The sequence below is a fragment of the Rhinolophus ferrumequinum genome, chromosome 4 (assembly GCF_004115265.2).
Source record: "Rhinolophus ferrumequinum isolate MPI-CBG mRhiFer1 chromosome 4, mRhiFer1_v1.p, whole genome shotgun sequence".
In the NCBI taxonomy this organism is placed as follows: domain Eukaryota; kingdom Metazoa; phylum Chordata; class Mammalia; order Chiroptera; family Rhinolophidae; genus Rhinolophus; species Rhinolophus ferrumequinum.
Genome location: NC_046287.1, coordinates 45,864,661 through 45,885,638, shown reverse-complemented (window position 1 = coordinate 45,885,638; position 20,978 = coordinate 45,864,661). Strand labels below are relative to the sequence as shown.

At 43.4% G+C, this 20,978-nt stretch overlaps 1 protein-coding gene across 3 annotated transcripts in view; it reads left to right on the top strand.

The window, feature by feature from the left end:
* The first annotated feature begins 14,589 nt into the window (after window positions 1-14,589).
* TMTC4 (transmembrane O-mannosyltransferase targeting cadherins 4) overlaps window positions 14,590-20,978 on the top strand; it is a 56,341-nt gene continuing 49,952 nt past the window's right edge. For 2 of the 3 annotated variants that reach the window (XM_033104116.1, XM_033104115.1), the window contains exons 1-2: window positions 14,590-14,723; window positions 19,904-20,119. In XM_033104116.1, coding sequence (XP_032960007.1) covers window positions 19,958-20,119 — 162 coding nt within the window. In that variant the 5' untranslated portion in view covers window positions 14,590-14,723; window positions 19,904-19,957. Of the gene's footprint in view, window positions 14,724-15,019; window positions 15,339-19,903; window positions 20,120-20,978 lie in introns of those variants that run through there. The other variant, XM_033104114.1, reaches the window with a different exon arrangement.

Below are 20,978 nucleotides of genomic sequence, written 5' to 3'. Positions count from 1 at the left end.
ATAAAGACAGGAAAAAGGAAATAAAGCCACGTTAGAAGACATAGCCGTCTTCCAAAACCAACCAGTCTTGGCAAACTCAGTTTTATGGGCCGAATTGTGTCCCCTCAAAATTCACATGTTGAAGCCATAACCTCCAGCACCTCAGAATGTGACTGCATAGGGCCTTTAAAGAGGTGATTACGTTTAAATGAGGCTGTTCCAGTGGGCCCTAATCTAATCATATTGGTTTCCACATAAGAAAGGAAATTTGGACACAAAAATAGCCACCAGAAAAAAGACCCTGTTAGAATACTATGAGAAGGCAGCCATCACAAGCCAAGGAGAGAGGTCTGAGAAGAAAACAAATTAGATGACACCTTGCCACCTGATCTTGGACTTAGCCTCCAGAACTGTGAGAAAACAAATGTCTGTTGTTTAAGTCCTCTTACCCCTTACTCTGCCACACACCCCAGTCTGTGGTATTTTGCTATGGCAGCCCTAGCAAACTAACCAATAAACCAGCCCTTCTTACCTGCGTCAAAGTTGGCTCACAGCGTGCAGGAGTTGGTTTGAAATGTGTTACCACAAGATAGCTGTCTTCATTTTCCCACCTAAGACGCTAGAAATCAGGATTGTGAAATCCATTCCTGTCCCTTTATGTGGGAGAGAGAGATGCTGGAGAGATGCTCCATCAACAATGGAGATAATACACTTGTGTCCATTAATATGTGACCATCTTTTGTGTGATTGAGGGAAGAGAGCATACACAAGAGGCATTAATTCTTCGATATCAGAAGCTAGTTCAGCTTGATAAAGTACCGTATATTCATCAGCACGTATATGCATCAGCTCTTATGGTTGCTCTAATTGGAATCACTCGAGGATAAGGCACCAACAGCAAACCCCAGTTGATAAAGGCAGGACCCACTGGAGGAAATATAAAATAGGTGATATGGAGTTGAAGGATTTATTAACAGTTTTATTACCAAAGTTAAGAGCTGTAATCTTTTTCCACTTACTTAGAAATATATTGCTGCACTTCATGGAAATCCAATAACATTTTGGCAGGTATTATGAAGTAGCTGAATAGTATCACTTAATTAGATTAATTGCCTGCTATAATTATGTAAAGAATTTCTTCATCTTTATCTCCCTTCTTTTTTCTCAGTTCTTTCCTTCCAGGGTGTTTACCAGTGGGTGGTATATTCAAGATGCAGGACACTGAGAGAATGGGAGAGAGAAAGCAATTGCTGAGACATTTGTCATGCTAAAGACATTGGGCTAAGCTCCTCTCCCTTCTCTGTACACCCCTGAGTCCCTGTGACCCACCTCCAAGGGAGCCAGTGTCACCATGGGAGAGACATTGGCTTTGCTATGCACCTGCAAACCAAAGAAAGCTTGATCTGGGTTGGAGGTGCATGAGGATGGAGGGTACAGATGTGTGAAAAAAAAGGTCAGAAGTTATGGAATGGGGAGTAGAAAGAGAGGAGAAGCTTTATCAGAGTGGAAGAGCAAAAGAAAAGAGGGGTGTTGTGGGCTGAATTGTGTCCCCTCCCCCCCCCAAAAAAACACGTTGAAGTCCTAACCCCCAGTACCCATGAATATGACTTTTTTTAGAGATATGGTCTTTGATGACATAATCAAGTTAAGATGAGTTCTTACTGGAATAGGATGGGCCCTAATCCAATATGATTGGTGTCCTTATAAAAAGAGGAACATTTATATACAGACCGACACAGAGGGAAGACAGGCATGTGAAAACAGAGGCAGAGACTGGAGTGATGCTGCCCCAAGTCAAGGAATGCCTGGGCTGCCAGAAGTAGGAAGAGGCAAGGAAGGATCCTCCACTAGAGGCTTTAGAAGGAAAAATGCTCTTGCCAACACGTTGATTTCAGGTTTCTGGCTTTCATAACTTCAAGAGAATAAGTGTCTATTGTTTTAAGCCACCCAGTAGTACATTGTTCCAGCAACCCTAGGAAACTAATACAAGGAAAGAGTGTAAAGAGCAGAAGGAAGCATCCTGAAGGTGCGTAATGCTATGGTGCCAGGCACGTTGGAAGCGCTCAGTAAATATGTTTGAATTAATAGATTAGAATGAGAGCTACTACAATGTACATACAGTGCTGAGAACAATGGGAAAGGAAATAAAGTGGGAACTGATGTCATATATCTCTCATTTCTTCCCCATTGGGTAGCTGAGCGTCTTGCAGAAAACAAGGGCTTAACAAATGTGTTGATTAACTAACTGATTAATTGATTTCCACCATCTAACGCTTATTTATCGACTCTGGGTGCACAGTTCTGCAGTGAGGTAATTTGTTTTTTTTGGAATTAGAGTGGTGATTGGTCTGAAAGAGCAACAGGGCATCTCATCATTGACAGTTTTATCTCCTCGTAGCACACAAAGGAATGTGGGGGAGAAAAACAAGGAAGCAGAAAAAGAGGAAGAAGAAGAGGAGGAACAAGAAGAGGAGAAGACAGAAAAGGAGAAGGATAAGTTGTTTCAGCTGTCAATACAGGAGAAGCAATGAGTGTAGCTTATGTGTGGTTCATGGGCAGAGAACATTTCACTCACCACTATTCTCCTTCAAGCGAGAAATGACTTTGTTTGAAAGAATGCTTTGGTAAGTTCCTGCCCACTGAGAACCTGGTTCAGCATGCATAAAGTTTTCAGGTTGGGGAAAGGTATTTTAAATGAAACCAGAGGAAGAAGTTAGCTAGTTTGCCTCTTGAAAGAAAGAGAAATGATGGTGGTGGCACAAAGGAGAGCTAGAAATGGGGAAGGGATGGCTGAGGGGCCAGCAAAAGAGAGCGCTGCTGGGATGAGATGAAGGATAAATCCAGTGGTTGGGCAGCTGCTTCAGATACGTATTGCTCTCTAACATTCCATCCAAATCTGGACTCGACTCACTCGGGTGTTTTTTTGTGTGTGTGTTTTTTTTTGCCCCACATAATGTGAGCTGAGTCTGAAGACATGTAGGAGCTCATTTGAAATCTCCTTAACCAGATCCATAAGTTTATTAGATATATTTTTCATTTCCACATTATCACAGGCAGCTAGAACTGCAAACATCTGGTACGCAAGTAGACTGGAATGTTCAAAATGGCTCATTCACATGGCTGGCAGTGGATGCTGACAGTTGGCTGGGAGTTTGGGTGAGCACATGTCGTCTGGAGCTTCTTACATCATGGTGGCCAAGTTAAAGAGGGGATATCCCAAGGGCAAGCATTCCAAGAGAGAGGAAGCAGAAGCTGTCAGTCATCAAAGAAACTGACACCGGTTAATTTCCACCGACTTCTATGGGTTAAACAGTCATCAGGCCAGCCCAGAGTCAAAGAGAGGGGAAATAAAGTCCATCTTCTAACAGGGTGAATGACAAAGAATTGGTTGCCCTCTTTAGTTAAACACAGGAAGCTAATGGAGCTTTTGAAAATGGGAATGTCTTATGTACCCATTAATATCGTTTGCTTTGCTTCAGTATAAACTAATCTCCAATCTCTTTTGGGAATGTATGTTGTTTATAAAAGTTTTGTATGAGTGGATTATTATTATTTTTTTTGAAAATCCAAACAAATATTGACCTTTTTTTTTTAATTTTTTTTTATTGGGGAAGGGGAACAGGACTTTTTTTTATTTTTTATTTTTTTTATTGGGGAACAGTGTGTACTTCCAGGCCTGTTTTCCAAGTCAAGTTGTTGTCTTTTCAGTCTTAGTTGTGGAGGGCGCAGCTCAGCTCCAGGTCCAGTTGCCATTGCTAGTTGCAGGGGGCACAGCCCACCATCCCTTGCGGGAGTTGAACTGGCAACCTTGTGGTTGAGAGGATGCACTCCAACCAACTGAGCCATCCGGGAGCTCAGCGGCAGCTCAGCTCAAGGTGCCGGGTTCAATCTTAGTTGCAAGGGGCGGAGCCCACCATCCCTTGCGGGACTCGAGGAATTGAACCGGCAACCTTGTGGTTGAGAGCCTACTGGCCCATGTGGGAATCAAACCGGCAGCCTTCAGAGTTAGGAGCATGGAGCTCTAACCTCCTGAGCCACCGGGCCGGCCCCAAATATTGACTTTTATCTCTAGATTCATGTGGAATAAAATAGATACAGCAGGAGTAGATGCAAAAAAGCAGAGGCAGAAAGGGCCATGAAAACACACATCCTTGATAATTCAATGGAAGTCAATATGATCTCTAACACTGATAAATAAATACATACATATACCAGTATTATCTTCAGTTACAGAAATAGTCACTATGAATAATAAAAATAGAAATATTTAAAATAGGGAATCATAGGGAGTAGAACTGAATACTGGGGTGTTACAGAAAACATATAAATTTAAATTTTTAAACATTTCATTTGTAATATTTTTGAAACAAAATTAAACTTTTCCTGTCTATCACATTAGCAAAGATTAAATATAGTGACAAAACCTGTTTTGGCAGGTATTGAGTAATAGGCTCTTATGACTGTTGCAGGAAACATAAATGGGTGTAACTTTTCTAGAAATGTTTTTGCAAAATGTTTGCCTGTTGTTACTACCAATCCCACTTCAAAGAATTTACCTTAAGATGATAATTACCAAAATTTGAAAAAAGGAGGCACAAAGATATTCAGCATTGTTTATAATGGTGAAAAATCAAAAGCAAACCTAAATGGTCCTCAATAGGGAACTAATTAAGTAAATTATGGTGGAGACAACGTGATAATCTCCACTCATCCTAAGTGATTTCTAGATCTAGATTTATGGATTTGGAAAGGGGTCCATGACAAATCATCGAGGAATGACAATAGTGTCAGAACATGTGTAATATATATTTACATTATTAAAGAAAAAAATTCAACTGAGTAAATTTAAAGATCTAATTGGTTTTCTTAAATTGGGCAGCTTCTCATCTAACAAATAAAGGGATCTCTGAGGAGCTGCACAAAATGGAAGGCTTTTAGAGGCAGAAGGACAAGGACGTTAAAGGAGTGAATTATTTCAGGCAAGGTCACCTTCCTTTAGGTGAAGGCAGAGGGTATTATCAGGCAGACGACCTCACTAGTGTTAATCAAAAAGTTCCAGAATGATTGGTTTAAAATTCTATTTCTGGGAGAGACTGAAACTACGATTAGGTTAGGAATTCAGTCTTAGTGGGGCTTACCACAAGTGACTCCATCTTTGGCCTTTTTTTTTTTTTTTTAAAAAACAATATAAAGCTATGTACATATACTTACATTTTGTCTTATATGTTCCAATGTGGCTATCATTGTGAGGCAGAATTTTTGGTGTTTTCTCTCTTTATTTTTCTGCTTTATAATAAGTAGCATTTTAAATATATGTAGCATTTTATAATATAAAGCTAATTTTGAAAAGAGCTACCAAACAATAATAATAACAGTATTTGCAACAATTCAAGTTTATACCTAAGCCTTTTGGATATCAACCACTTGGGAAAGAGGACAGCATCTCTGCATTTTGTAAAACAAATACTATAAAGCATAGCACAAAGTGCACTTTGGAAAATGCCAAAAGAAAATAAACCAAATGTGTGTCTTGAATAAGATTCATGTGTTTTGAATAAGATTATTCTATCTAATTTTCATGAATGTGTTTCCAGAAATAAGAATAACAGAATTCTAGGCCAAAAGCCAGAGTTTTCATATCAGGAAGAGAAAAAAGGAAAGATTCACTTGCCTTGGGGTGACTTGTAGCAAGAAAATCAGGCAAAAATGTCACTGGATGCTTTGTAATTAGTTGAGCCATTTTACCAACTTGGGAGAAAACTGAGGTTATCACTTTTATTTTTCTAATTTCTTGCTTGAGCCCTTACCTGCCTTATTTATCAGAAATTTCATTTGTGATAAAAATGAAATTTTGAAAGCTTCCTTATACCCACCATCTCAGTGCCAAGAATTCAAAGTTCAATTGCTCAGCCCCAAAGGATCAGGCAGAGGAAATTTGAGTTTTTCAGATCAAGCCCGGTACCATTTTTCTCGAAGGATGCCCAGTTGGTAGTTAGGGCTTCTTGGTTTCAAACACAGCTGTGGTCTTACACTTGGACCTTAAGATTATATCACCTTTAGTTCAACCACATGCTCAGCCGTTTTTCTCAGCATGACACTCTGCCAGACCAGTTAGATTTAGGAAAGCTGCAAATATTAAAAGCCTGTGCTGAGCCTAGTTCACCAGCCCAGATACTTCCCCACCTAAATACATAAGACAGATAGACAGATGATAGATAGATAGATAGATAGATAGATAGATAGATAGATAGATAGATAGATATTCTAGTTTGAGTCCTCGGTGACCTTTCAACTGCCTTCAGCTGGGTCGTGGCCATCTTGACTCATCAGAAAAAGCTTCAAGAACATGGAATGTCAGTAGCGAAAGAGTGAGAGGAGAGTCTCAGTGTCTTTCCTCTCAAATCTACCAGCATCCTAATTCAGTAACCATCGCTGCCAACCAGGGTTTTTGGAACAAAGTTTAGCCAAAAAGTTCCTGTTAGATTACCATGGAAACTTCCCCCAGAGTAATGGGTCCCTACTCATCTAACATTTGTGTCACTAAGAGAGCCCATTGAAGTGACATCTTTCTCCATCCCACCCCCAAAAGTATCTACTCTAAAGAGACTCACTAAAGAGGGTAAGCTAGATGAATGCTGGTAACTTCTCTATTATAAAATCCTAAATTCTTCCTAACTGGACATCGTATTAAAAAGCTTTCATTTAAATAAAAAAAGGAGGGCAGGAAGATGCCTGTATAACTTAAAATTCCCTTCTCTGTTCTTTATGTCAAGACCTAGTCTCCTGAATCAGGCTTCATAGTGTCATACACACGTTACATACCAAACCAGCTCATGAAAACGATTTCTCCCACAACAGAACCTGAGTAACCTGAGACCTGCACTGGAAATCAAGCCTTTTGTACCATTACATTTAAGCATTCCTATGTGATCTACACCTGACTTTTCTATTAGACACATACTTCGTATCTCCCTTTGTATTATATCAATAAATACAAAGATAGCCTCCGCTAGATGACTAACACTGACATACACACAACATCAGTGAAACTGGGAAAGTAAATGACTGCGACTGTTAAAAAAAAGTCTTTAAAAATTGGAAATAGGGCCGGCCCAGTGGCTCCAACGGTTGGAGCTCCATGCTCCTAACACCGAAGGCTGCCGGTCCCATTCCCACAGATACAGAGTAAGCTCTGTGTGTTACTTTTTTTAATTCCTCCTCTGACATCACACTGTTTTCTCCAGTTATTTCAGGACTTAAAGATTATATTCCAGTATAACTACATAGGCTACACAAATTGGTTTGCTTAATTTATTATTGCATTCCAGTGTTGAAAATGCATATTACAATGAAAATTTATGGAAATACTATGTAAAATATGATGCTTTAAGATTAAGCAAATACAAAACTGCTTAGCATTTTACTTCAAAGCCTTTTTTATATTTATATAAAAAAATATTTACACTTGGCAAATATTGATTGACCTACAAACATTCTCACCAACTCTTGGGAAATCTGGGAATCCTAAAAGTAGAGACGAGCATGGGTCTCTTAAAAAAAGGAAAAGTTAGAAGAAATAAAAGAAAGTAGGTAACTCATTTAAGGATAGAGTAGATAGCTAACTTGTTGAACTTGAGTGAACAGATGAAAATATAAGCTGTTTCCCAAAAAACTAAACAATACGCAAATGGGAGGTTTATATTCTTTAGCACAATTCACTTTAGCTTAAGGAGGGAAAAGGGATCTATTCCAACCTGTACTCTGGAACTCTGGATTACACTTTCTTCTTAGCTCTTCATTCTCTTCTGGTTCTTACTTCTCAGCATACAAACAAACTAAAATCTTTTGTATCTTCAAAATAAGTGTATCCCTTGATATTTTATCTGATTCTAAGTGCCATCGGGTAAAACACACTGGTGGCTACCTATCCAACAAACACTCCTCCCAGTAGAACTTCCACATGGCCATCCACTCAGCACCCCCCACCCCATGTGATTTAGGGAAAGAAGACTGCATTACAGTTAAACCCTGATTTTCAAACTCTGCTTATGCCAAACTGACCACTTGTCCACAACCGCAGACTGCCTCCTCTTTCTGTATTTGCTGCCCTAGTGAGTGGCCCCATGAATCAGTTAAAAGTCTGTGTGCAAATCATTCTAGACTTCTCTTTCTACTTCATTTCCTACACAAAGTCAACCACTAAGCATTGTAAGTTGTAATTACTAAACATTTCCCAAATCTCCTTCTTTTTATCTCCAAATATTTCATTTCACAAGTATCACTTCTCCCATGCACTACAATAATTATCTGCTTAGATAGCTCCCTGCCTTAGTTTTACTCCATCCCGGTCCTTATTTTACATTGCTGCCAGAGTGGTCTTTCTAAAAACATAAATAAGATCACGTCATTTCCTGTTTATTAATCTTCCCAAGTGTTTAATTTCCTTTAGGGTAAACTACAAACTCCTTAAAGGCACTGAGGGTTTTCTTGTTTGACTTCTAACTACTTAGATCAGTCGGAATAAACTAGATTCTGCTGTGGTAACAAACAATCCCAAAATTTCAGTGGCTCAACAGACAAAAGTATATGTGTCTTTCTGTGCTACAAGTCCCCGTAGGTTGGAAGAGAACTTTGCTCATTTTGGTTTCTCGGGACCCAGGCTAATGGAGACTCTACATTGACATGTTTTCATGATCATCACAGCTGTCGGAATGTCATAACTCTCACTGGCCCTTTACATCTTCCATCCAAAAGTGACATATGTCTCTTCTGCCTACATTTCATTGGCCAAAGCCAGTCACATGAGCTATACCTAATTGAAGAGAGGACAGACAATACAATCCTACCATGTATCTGGGAAGCAGAGAGCTGGAAAAATTTGTCAATCAGTGTTGATGGCCATTGACATTATCCATCCAGACTCACCAATCTCCAATTCCTAATATATGCCCTGTATACCAGGTCAACCAAACATCGGTAGTTGTACAAATGTATCACACGTTCTCATGTCTCTATTTTTTGTTCAGTCCAATTCATTTGTTTAGGATGCCCTTAGAATTTCTGACTTGTGAATAACTATTAATCTTTCAAGAACCAACACAGGTATCTGCTCCTTTAGAAAACATCCCTTAACCTGGGATTTCTCAAACCATCTGTGGTAAAGGATCTAGGTTTTTATTTCCAGTCCATCACGGACTAATGTTTACTTAAAATACAGTACAAATAAGTGACAATAAAAATAAAGTTTAAACAAAGACACAGAAAATACTAGCCTAAATCTGTTATTAATAAATTCCCCAAGCATTATCAGGTTGCCACAAAGTTTCTAATGACTCACAATGTGTGTACTTATCTCACTGCAGATTGCAGATGAGTAACAAGCATATTATGGTTTGACATGGCCCAGGAACCATACTTATGAGTAGCACTGTTCTAACACACTCTTATTTTCCTCCCTTCTCCAACCCTACACTTTGGGCTTTCAGTACACTCACAAATCCCTAAAATTCCTCTATCAGACCCTTGCTAAATTTGATTCTAACTGTTGGTTTATTTATCTATTTCCACCGTGCTTCTATGCCTAAGAGCGTGAACCGTTTAGCCCTGAAACTTCAGTATTTAGGAAAGTAACTAGCAGATAACTGGTATTCAGCAAAATTTTTTTGAGTGAATAAAATGGTAAGTAAATAAATAATTAGCCTACCATTTAAGTAAATCCCATTTCATGTAGACCAGAGTGTTACTATATTCAAACCTGCAAAGTAGACATTTTTATTCAAAGTTAAGATTTTAAAATAAAAGTGACTCATTAAAGAATACACTTGTTTTAAATATTGAGGAAATACAATTTGTCACAGTGGCATTGAAAGAAATTGCATTTTATTTGTGGGGTGTTTGCAAATGATGAGTTAGTAGGTAAATACATGTGAATATCTGGGATGCTTCAAGCTGTGGATATACCAGGATTAAAGTATATGATTGCCTATAACATATGGTAAAATGTGGTACAAGGATTATATGAGTGCCTGCCCACAAACTCTTTCTGCACCCACTTGTAAGATGGCTCCACTCTCTGACTTGCCTTAAAATTCCCCCATGGTACTCTGCTTTAGCTGTGACAATCATTGTTAAGTGCATGTATGTTACCTGGGGGTGGGGAGGGACAGGCTTAGGTGGGTAAGAATAAGGGTGCCTTTCTCCCTTCTCAACAGCAGATATCAAAAGTTGTTGGAGGAAGATGAGCCATTTGAGCCTCTGAGGGGGTTACTACTTTCATCTGGTTTGGCTGCAGATTTGAGGGATGGTTGAAATATTTTGGCTTCTGGGAAGTCCCGGGGCTCTGAAATGTGTACAAATGGGGTGCATTGCCATTTGTGTGAATAGAGCCCTCTGGAGTTATGCAGGGCACAGCCCTCAGAGGTGTCCACAGCATCCCCTGACTTGGCAGACCCTGTTGACGTGGTCCTCTTGGCCCTGGGAACAGTGCAAGTGTAAAGGAACTCTGGGGTTCTTGCTTGCCACTCCAGTTAGAAGTCCCACCAAAGAACTGTGGGTGCACTGGATAGCAGCAGCAGCCTTCATGGTATACCAATCAGAGACTAAAGAGTGGCAGCTGGGCAAAGGACCCACAGCACCCGTCCTCAAAAAGTTATGTACTTGCCACCATAAAAGGTTCAAATGGCTCACCTGCCACCAACAACATTTGACACTTGCTGCTGACAGAAAGGGAGACTCTATGAGGGGAAAAGACAATATTACCATCTTCTCGGTTCCAGTTCTTTCCAGCCCCAGATATCAACCTTGTTAGGCATTTTGGGGTTCTTTAGATATCCAACTACATCCCTGAATTGTACACCCAGTCTTAGCTCCACTAAGAAACATACTGGACGCTTGACCCTGGACCTTTGAGCTTCCTTTTCCTCATCTGTAGGATGAAAATAATGGTATTCACTTCATAGATATTTTGTGAGAAATTTTAAAATAACACACAAAGGGTCTAGCTCAGGGCCTGGCACACACTAAGTGCTCAACCAGCATGTTTTCTGTGTGAGACGGTGACCTCAGAGCTCCTGTCCAAGAGTGTGGACTAAGGGGTGGGGGACAGTGTACGGAACAGCAGCAGGGAGGTATTCTCCGCATCTTATACTTCTTGTTAAACCATAAGATTGTGAAAGGCAGAACCAGCGCCAGGTTTACCTTTGTATTCTCCACAGAGGCTGCCCCTGTGCTTGCTTGGCATATGGTATGATATCATTTTGACCTTGGCTGGCTCTGCAGTTTACAGAGCAGAGTACCACTGTATTACGTCATGAGATTCCAATTCTAACTCCAGCATTGCCAATAACATGCAGCATGACTTTCAGAAATGTTCTCAGAGAGACACTGTTGAGTATCTGCTATGTGGTGGGCATGGCAGCTGCAGGGGATGCAGGTATTAAGACAGACAATGGTCCTTGCCTCTAATGATGGAGACAGACTTTATATAATGATCATGTGGTTAGTTAGTTACAATTGTGATAAGAACTATGAGGGTAGAGTATACACAAAGGGACTTGAGGGTGTTTGGAGAGATAATTCAGGGAAAGCTTTTCTGAGAAATTGACATTTGCGCAGAGACCTGAAGGTTGAATTAGAATTGCCAAGTATCACAGAGGAGGGCAGGAAGGAGTGCTGTAAGTGTGTGCGAACAGCCCAGGATGGAAAGGAGCACAGCACACTGTACGAATATAAAAGGCCAATGTGGCTGAGCTTAGGTAACAAAGGTGATGGGGCATGAGATAATTCAGGAGCAGCAGGCAAGGGAGCAGATCATGCAGCAGCATTTCGGCCTTCAATCTAAGAGCAACAGGGAGCAGTGCCCTGCAAGAGGGGTCACAGTGAGAGCAAACCGTCTTGGGGTTAGGAAATAAGGACTGCGTTGTCTGTATAGAACTGAAAAGCAATAGTAAAACTAAATAGAACTTTTTTATTTTCACTATGCACTGGGAAATCTAACTATGTCAATCAGTAGTGTGCTAATAAACGTTTAAAAACTGGTTCTCTGGAGATATTTATATCAACATCTATATCTATATAGATACAGATATAATGTTACTGAGATAATGGATGTGTAGCACACGGTTTACAAATAATGGTAAAATATGCAAATACTCTTTATTGCAAATTCCTATAGCTGATGGGTTCTTACGGAATACTTTTGTTGATTTTTGCTAAAGGCTTGTATCTGTACCCAACCGATGTTTGTAATTCAACCATGAGTTCACAAATAGAATTGCATCTCAATCTGCTTCTCTCAATAAATTTATTGTCATTCACTCTGATACGTGATCTGTGAAACTATTTCTCGCTCTTGTGCAAATTAAGCCCATTAAACTGAAAATCTTTTTGTTTCAGCACTAAGCATAACACATTTTAAGTTTAATCAGCATTATTAAAATTTTCTCCATCATTTTCTTAAGTCTAGAGACAACCAGCAAAACAACAAATCAAGCCCTGATTCATAATATTTGTCAATTTCCATGGTGTAAATAATCCCACGTGGCCCTTTGCAATCTACCAACGTGACATCACTGAATGTGAGTTAGGAAGACACAGTAGCACAGCATTATATATTGTAGTGAAGATGGAAAGAAGTGGACAGATTTGATAGACACTTAGCAAGTAGAGACTTGTTAATTTGTTAGGTGCTAAGGGCAAAGGCAGAGTTTGGACCAATCGCTATCACAGGGTGACCTGAGGAGTAGCAGACAGTGAAAGCATGCATTCCTTTGGGGATGTGTTCCATTTGAGGTAGTTACATGACACAACCAAGTGGAGAAGCTGAACAGATAGACAAATGGGTTTGGAGGTCAGAGATGGATGAGTGTTGTGAATTTGGGATGCATTGATTGATACGTCGGCAGTGAATCAAATCACGCAGGGGAAAATCGTGACATGAAAGGAAAGGCCTGAGACCTTAAAAATGTCATTTGGAGGTTATCAAGAAGCAGGTAAGTAAGCTAAGGAGACGGAAAGCAGGAGAGCAGAGTATGCCATCACCAAAAGTATATGTGTTGGAGTGGATGGGTACCTCAGTTGGTTAGAGCACGAGCTCTGGGCAACAGGGCTGCCGGTTGGATTCCCACATGGGCCAGCAAGCTGCGCCCTCTGCAACTAGAATGAAGTCAATGTGCTGCCGCTGAGCTCTTGGGTGGCAGGTGGCTCAGTTGGTTGGAGTGCAAGCTCTTAATCACAAGGTTGCCAGTTTGACTCCCACAAGGAATGGTGGGCTGTGCCCCCTGCAACTAATATTGAAAACGGCAACTGGACTTGGATGGAGCTGATGAGTCCTGGGAAAAACACACTACTGTTGCCCAATAAAAAGTCCTGGAAATACACACTGTTCCCCAATAAAGTCTTGTTCCCCTTCCCCAATTAAAAATATATATATATGTGTTAAGGAGGAATGTATTGCACATTTTGCTGAGATCAGGTAAAACGAGGGTGAGCATCCTTTGGATTTAGTGATTGTGGGTGTTATTGGTGACGACAGCAAAGTCTGTTTCAGTGGAGTGTGGAAACCAAGAAGTGAAGGGGAGTTGGGAGACCAGGAGACTGGGTGCAGGCAGCTCTTTCAACAACTTAGCTAAGAGAGGAGAGAGGCAAGGTGGTGCTAGAAAGGTATGCGGAGTACAGGAAGGCCTGGGACTGATTAAATGATGATAATAGGGATCCAGACAAGAGGTAGAGGTTGATGTTAGATCAGAGTCTGTGATACTGGGGGAAAAGTGTGTGTGTGAGGGGGGTTGAATCAGGAGTAGGTTTGCAGGTTTGTCAGTGGAAAGTGGATAAAGTTTCTCTTTTTCTTAAAGCAGGAGACAAAGTAGTCTGCGAATGGGGGTCAGAGTGGCAATCAGGTTGGGAGTGGAAGTTTAGGGCAAAGTGACTAATTAGTGAATAAAGATCCGGCCAGGAGAAGCGCCACAGCAGGGTTCGTGGGTCAGCAGAATGAAGACCCTGGGCCGTGGAAGAGGATCTGCTAAAAACAAAAGCCGGGGCAGCCGGGCCTTGGATGGAAGAAATGCAGTTTCAGTTCAGTTCTGAGAGGCAGAAAGTGGAGATACACATTTGAAGTAACTCCTCCCAGACAGGAAGAAGTCTCGAGTTCTGGTCGTTTCGATCCAGCTCCTGTTCCTGCAGGGCGGCCGAAGCCCTCCCGCGGAACGCCATAGACAGCGCAAGAAGCGCTAGACAGGTAGGGAAAGGCCCCGCGCCGGCGGAAAGCAAGAGAAAGGACGGGCCTGCGGTGGCCCGCAGAGACCCGCGAGGTCGGGATCCCGCAGCCCGCCTCACCGGGCCAGGCTGGGACCGCCCCTTCCCGCCCCGGCCCCGCCCGGACTCCTCTATCGCGGAGTCGGTCTGTCCCTGCGGCTCCTTCGCCGCGGACTAGAACTCTGTGGCCTGACGTCACCGAAGCATCCGCCAATGGGTTGAAGAGGGACCGGCTGCAGCTGAAAGTGACGGCAGAAACAGCCAATGGGCGCAAGGAGGGGGCGGGCCGAGGCGGGAGTGTGAGAGTGACCGCCCGCAAGCTTGGGGAGCTGCGGGCGGTGAGGGCCGTGCGCGGCGCTGGAGGGGGCGCGGCGGGGGGCGGGGGGTGCGGCGCGGGCGGCCCCTCCCCCTGCCCAGCTCCGGGCGGGCGACCAGAGCCGCGGGAGTTTTCGCGCCCGGGAGGGAGATGCTGCTGCCGCTCGGGCTCCTTGCAGGTAACGCGCGGGGCGGCCCCTGCAGGGCCGAGCTGGGCGGAGCACGCTGCGGGGCGAGCTGAGTTGGGCGCTGAGTGGACGCTGGGTCCCCGCTGCTGCCGCACCCCCAGCTCCGCGGGCTGGCCCGGGCCCGGCGGCGGCGATGCTGGAGGAGTTGGCTCCGGGACTCGGGTTGAGGCTGGGGCCGAGGTCACGGGGAACGCGGTCCCCGGGCGCCCCGGTGTAAGCAGCACGCGGGACAAAGGGCGCGTTGTGGAGGGTGCGTGCTCCTCTTGTCCGCACCCTGGGCTGCGGCTCTGCACTCCCTCAATCCCGGGCAGTGATCACCCTGCCTGCTCCGCACCGGGCGCCTACTACACCTGGCGTCGGGGCCCCGCGCCACCCTGCGCCTCGCCGCCAGCTGTCTGGCGCGGGCGATGGCTGGGCGCAGCCGGGCCGCTTGGCCGTCTGCCCTGGGTTAAAGGCGGCTCCCCTGCAGAGCAGCGAGTGACAGCTATTCCACGCTGGCTGCCGAGCTGAGCGTCTGGAGAGCCGCGTGCACCCGCCGGGGCACCGGGGAGTCACCCAGCCGCCACTTCCCCTTGCGCAGGCTTGGAGTTTGGGGAAGCCGAGCAGGTCGAGCAACCGCCGCTTCACCTCCTACGAACTCCGCGGGCTTCTGGTCTTGTTGATGTTGTGACTGTGGGCTGTGTCTGTTTCTTTCTTTTTTTTTTAACCACACACAAAAGAAGGGAGGAGTTACAGGAAAGATCTAGCCAGCACGTTGTGGATCATCCTACTCTGCTCTTTCCTTGGGAGAGCAGATGAACGGGGAGAATTCCTTGAGAAACCATTGCAGTAACTACTTCCTGGGTACCCTCGCTTTCCCCTCTCCCTGCGGTCCCGACCGCGTCAGGCGTGCCCCAGGTGGAGATAGGGTAAAGTAAAGCAGACCGACTTCCACGGGAAAATGGCTACAAGCTACTGGCTAGCTGGAAACTTTCTGGGACAGTGGAACTGTGAATGTGGAACCACACGCAGCCATTCTTGCTATAGGCAGGCATGGGCCTCATGTGTCACTGAATTGAAAAACGGGAAGGCGATCTCTGGAGAAAGCATGTTAGCATTTTGTTCAGCGCAATGTGGTGGGGGGAGGTTGAGATGACCGTCTCCCTTGCCATGAGGTCTCCAAGGGAGGAGCAGTCAGCTCAGGTCTCCAGATACTGGGTCAGAAACCATCGAGTTATTTAATCTGGTATCCAGAGGCTCTGTTTCATCACAGCCTGGCAAGAGGGCAGCTGGCGTGTGGAAGGATTGTTACTGATGAGGTAGAGAGGCCAGCCCGAGGCCAGCAGGCCCTTGAGTGCATGTGGAAGCATTTTCTGTGGTCGGTGGCTGCTGCTCATTTTTCCAGGCTTGCTCATTTTTTAGGTTTGATCTGCCATTCTGTTTCCTGCAGTCCAGGCTGCTGTCTCAGCAGTCATGGGTCCCCAGCATTCACAGCTCAGTGACATTTGTTTTTGGGAGCAGAGTGGGTGCCCTGTTTCAGGTCTTTTTGACCTTTTCATTGATGATTGATTCATTTGTTTTAACCCCCTGAAAATAGAGGCCTGGTATGAGAAGTTGGAGAAGTTGGCAATAAAGAGACTTCTGCTTTGTTCCAAATTCAACTGCTAGTAGGGCTACTTCATTCTGAACACACTGTGAAATGGGCACAGGCGTCAGATGGGGATGAGAGCACCAACTTTATCCCTGGTAAAACTGGTTAGAGCACTGCTTGGACTGAACTGAGGCTGAGGCCACAGTGGGGCTTCCTTTTTCTCACTCCCTGTAAAAACCTTACCAGCTACATCCAAGAGCCAGGGCTCCCAGGTAGGACATAACCTGGAGACAAGGAACAGGGCAATGCAGCCAAGGGCCCATCAGAAGAAAGATGGAACGTGTCCCTTCCTATTTCATGGCCTGGGTACAAAAAAAAAAAAAAAGAAAAAAAAAAGGTGGAGGGGAATGGTCCCCCTATCTGTACCACCTCATGTGGGCAGGGTTTTTTTAACCTGACTGCCGAGCCTGGCTGGGATCACTGAAGAACAAAGGCCATTTACCATAGTGGGAAGCAGAGTTGGGAATAGGATCAGAATTGGGAACAGGATCAGCCATTAGACTGATCCTACACTGAAGTTTCTGCAGGAGACACAGACACCTGGCCAGGGAAGCAATGCCCTGGGTCTGCCCAAAAGAAGGGCACCTTTTTCTCACTTGTATCAGATCACCTGATGGGCTACTGCTGGCCTTGGTAAGCAGTCTACAGGAATAGACAATTAATTGATGGGCAACATCAGTGATTCCAAGACAGAAAGTCAGGGACTACTAGGCATCAGGAACTAATTTCGCCAAAATAGCTACAGTAACTGGAACTAAATTATTTCCATATATTCTCTCCTTTAATCCTTACCACAACCCCCTGAAGTAAGTAGTGGTACCCTGTTGTACCGATGTGGAATTGATCCTTAGAAAGACTGAGTAGCTCAAGGTCATGCAAGGAGCAAATCCAAATCTGTCCGTCTCCAGAGCCCATGCTCTTAATCACTGGTCTTTGAGAACTTTGCATGGGTTCCGAACATGCTGTAGCTTTCGTTGCACTTGCTAATCCGCAGTATTTTTCTGAACTATTCACTATACACGTTAATCATAATGCCTTAAACGAAAAAGGTATCTGTGAGTATTTTCAGAGGCAGCAAAGAAGTGGGAACCTTGGATACTAAGAGAGGGAAACTGCTACAAGGAGGGGAACCAACCAGAATGGAGAAATAATGTGGAGGGCAGGAACAGGGTAAGACTATGTTCTCTGAAGGCCCTGCAGAAGAGGAAGAGGGGATCATTCTGAGATTGACTCAACCTTTCTATTGACTCCACAGGCATCCAGGTCTGGCCCAGCAGGGCACCCCAGATGCTGGGGTCCACAGTCTGCCTTCCATATATCTCAACTGTTGCCTGAGTACGAAAATGGTTAGTCTGTGTTACAGACAATCTGAAATGACAGTGAGGCCTGACAACTAATTTCAGAAGCGCAAATTATTTCCTGGTTCAATATTCTTCCTGTAAGGTCACTTGAACCTCATGACAACCTTTTGTGAAATAATATTCAAATATTTGGGCCTAAAGCAGATAACATCAAGACCATGTATCACGTTCACTCTGTTGTGCATTTAAAACTAGTATACAATATTTGCTTTCCTCCACATTACATTAACTTTTTAAACCAAAGAACACTTTTTTATTCCTTCCATGTTAAGTCATGGTGTCTTCCTAACTATTAAGTCTTATTTATTTTAAGTAGCAGGAGTAATTTCTTTAGCTGAAATGTAGACATAGTAGTTGGGGCCTGCATGGTGACCTATATTGTGTTTGCAGCTGTAATTTGCATTTAACCAATGATTTATCCTTACACTGGAAAAGAAAAAAAAGGCAGCAGGTAGCTGGAATTCCCCTCTCCCCATTACTCGCCACCCCCGCCCCCCGCAAGCACTTGCTGAGAGCATGAGTTACATCTGGTGGAGAAGCTCAAAGGACCAGCAGTGAAAGTTGCAGAGCTTTTCCTCTCTCGATTGAAAATCTGGATCTCTTTCCAGCACCTGGAAAGGGACAATGTGACTGTTGGATCTGTCTCCGCATTCACTCAGATAGAGAAGCCTATTGAAAGGATGCTTGTGACCTCAGATGGCCTATTTGGCTGACTTATTGATTCCATAATCTGGGGTATTCCCTTAGCGACCTAGAAGCAAATATTTGTCTAAACTGCCTTGCCAATCAAAGGGCTGGGGATCGTCCTCCATTTCAGCATAAAAGGAATGGGGGCAGGTCCCTTACTCAGGAAGAAAAGAGCCTCAGCACCAACAAACCAAATACTAAAGGGGATTTTCAAAAGAAAATAGCTCTGTGCCTGTGCTTTCACCCTCCTTGAAGAAAGTACTTGTACTAAAGCTAACGTCCCCTGGGCATTCATTAAAGCCAGGCAGTGTTTCTAAGCACTTTAGTCAGATATGTTGTTTAACCCTCCCAACAACCATGTGAGGTCAGCACAGTTATCACCTCTTTAGAGGTGAGGAAACTGAGGCCCAGCGAGGTTAAGTAACTTGTCCAAAGGAACATAGGATTGGAACCTGAGGAGTTGACCCAAACATAATCCTGGTAAATCCAAAGAAAGCACCTATTGAGGATGTGGTGGGAATGGGGACAGATAAAAGGTGATTTGGGGAGGTAGTTTGTTATTTCTTTGGGCGAATTCCAAGCCAGGAAGCTCTTAGGCAGCTCTCACTGCTGAGAAGTTATTATGCTTTGCACAGTAGCACAGGAAGTGGACTCTGAGAGGATAGGTAACACACACAAGGCCACAGAACTACGTAAGACGCATGGCTGAGAGGCACAAATTTCTGGCTTTAATATTTTGCTTGTTTGAAAGAAAAGCTAAAAAAAAGTGTAAATTTTTAACCTGATTCTCTCACCAATATTGAAGGTCATAGCCTCACCTAGAATAGCCTCTGTTCTTTCAGATACAGCTCAGCCCTTTATAGAATAAGATATTTTCCCGAATCAGTGAGTCTACAATGTTCTCTCCATCCTCTGTTTACCGTCTGTGTGTGAACTACTGAACAGGCATCGATCACATGCCCTGCCTCATCATCTCTATGAAACTCTCTCCCAGATTTTCATCTAACTGGCATGAGTGTTTTGAGTTCTCAGAATCAGATTCATGTTGCATACCCCGCCCCCACATACAAGGTGCTAAGAACCCACAATGAATATTTCTTGATTTTTCTTGATTGGATTAAGATGGTAACTTTCTTTTTTTTAACTTTGTAAACTGGTTCCAGAACTATAAAAATTGATTTCCTTTATGGGGTTGATGAATATGGGAATCCATTAAATCAGTATTTCTCAAGGACAGTTCAGAATCAGAAAACCAAGGATTTCCAATGTGGTAGGTTGCAGTTGGGCCCAGGAGAATCTGTTTGTGTTCCAGGTCACTTTTCTGCCCACTAGAGTTGGAAAACCACAGCTTCAAGATTTTAATGAGCACATGCTCTCAGATTGCAGCAAAAATGACTGTCTAACTCTTATTCACTTAAGGTAAATATGTACGCTGGAGAAACATTCCTAACAATGCACTGATGAGTATTTCTATCGTGTTATTTTTCTTACAGATTTCTAACCAGCATAATGCTGCAGCCAGAGGCTGGCAGCCTGCAGTTTTCAAAATGGCCGAGTTGGAGGCCAGTTTGGATGACATCATTCCATCTTCTGTTCTTCCTCCTTTCTGGGCTAAGTTAGTAGTGGGATTTGTTTCCCTTGTGTGTTTCGCACGTAGCTATGATGGAGATTTTGTCTTTGATGACTCTGAAGCTATTATTAACAATAAGGTTTGTATTTTAATTCATTCCTGATAAACATGTTCACCACTTGCCTATGTCTCAATAATAGTCTAAGTTTGTGTTGAATCATTATTTTCTGTTAAACTTAGGTTAAGCATTTGCCTGGGCCCCAAAAATGCTCTAGATTTTCCATCTCTTTTACTTTTTTTTTTCTTTTTAAAATTAAAGTTTATCTGGGTGATAATGGTTAGTAAAGTTACATAGGTTTCAGGTGTACAATTCTGTGATACATCATGTATATATCACCTTGTGTGTTCACCACCCAGAGTCAGTTCTCCTTCCATCACTTCCATCTCTTTTAGATAGCATCTTGATTTAGGGCTCCTTTTCTTGCTGACAGCAGGGTCTCCAACCCCTGCCTAACCTCAGGCTTCAGCCTCCCTTTGTGAGGCCCCAGTCCACACCTGTATCAGAGAAACTGTTATTCTAAGATTACATGACCAGGGCGTTGTGATCTTAGACTAAGTATTTCAGGTTTTGTGATAAATTTCCAGAACTGTAGGCCAGAACTATTCCACCCTCCGCTCCAAAAAAAGAAAAAAAAAATATGCATTTGCTGCAGTGATGGAAGAGTCTGATCACCCACCAAAAGTTACGTCCTCAGCAGCAGGCAGCAAGCTGGCTGCTTCTTTGTCCTTCGTTGATAGCATCATGACAGTCTGATGACAGCTGCTAGAGGACAGGTTGCGTGCTGCCCATGGATAATGCAGTTCCTGCTCATTTCATGTTCAGAGACGCAAATGTGCTGAATTTGCAATTTCCCAGCCAGTTTTGCCCTATCAGTGGGAGCTTGCTATATTGGTGTAGGGAAAATGATACTCTTTCACTTACTAACTAGAGATAGGAA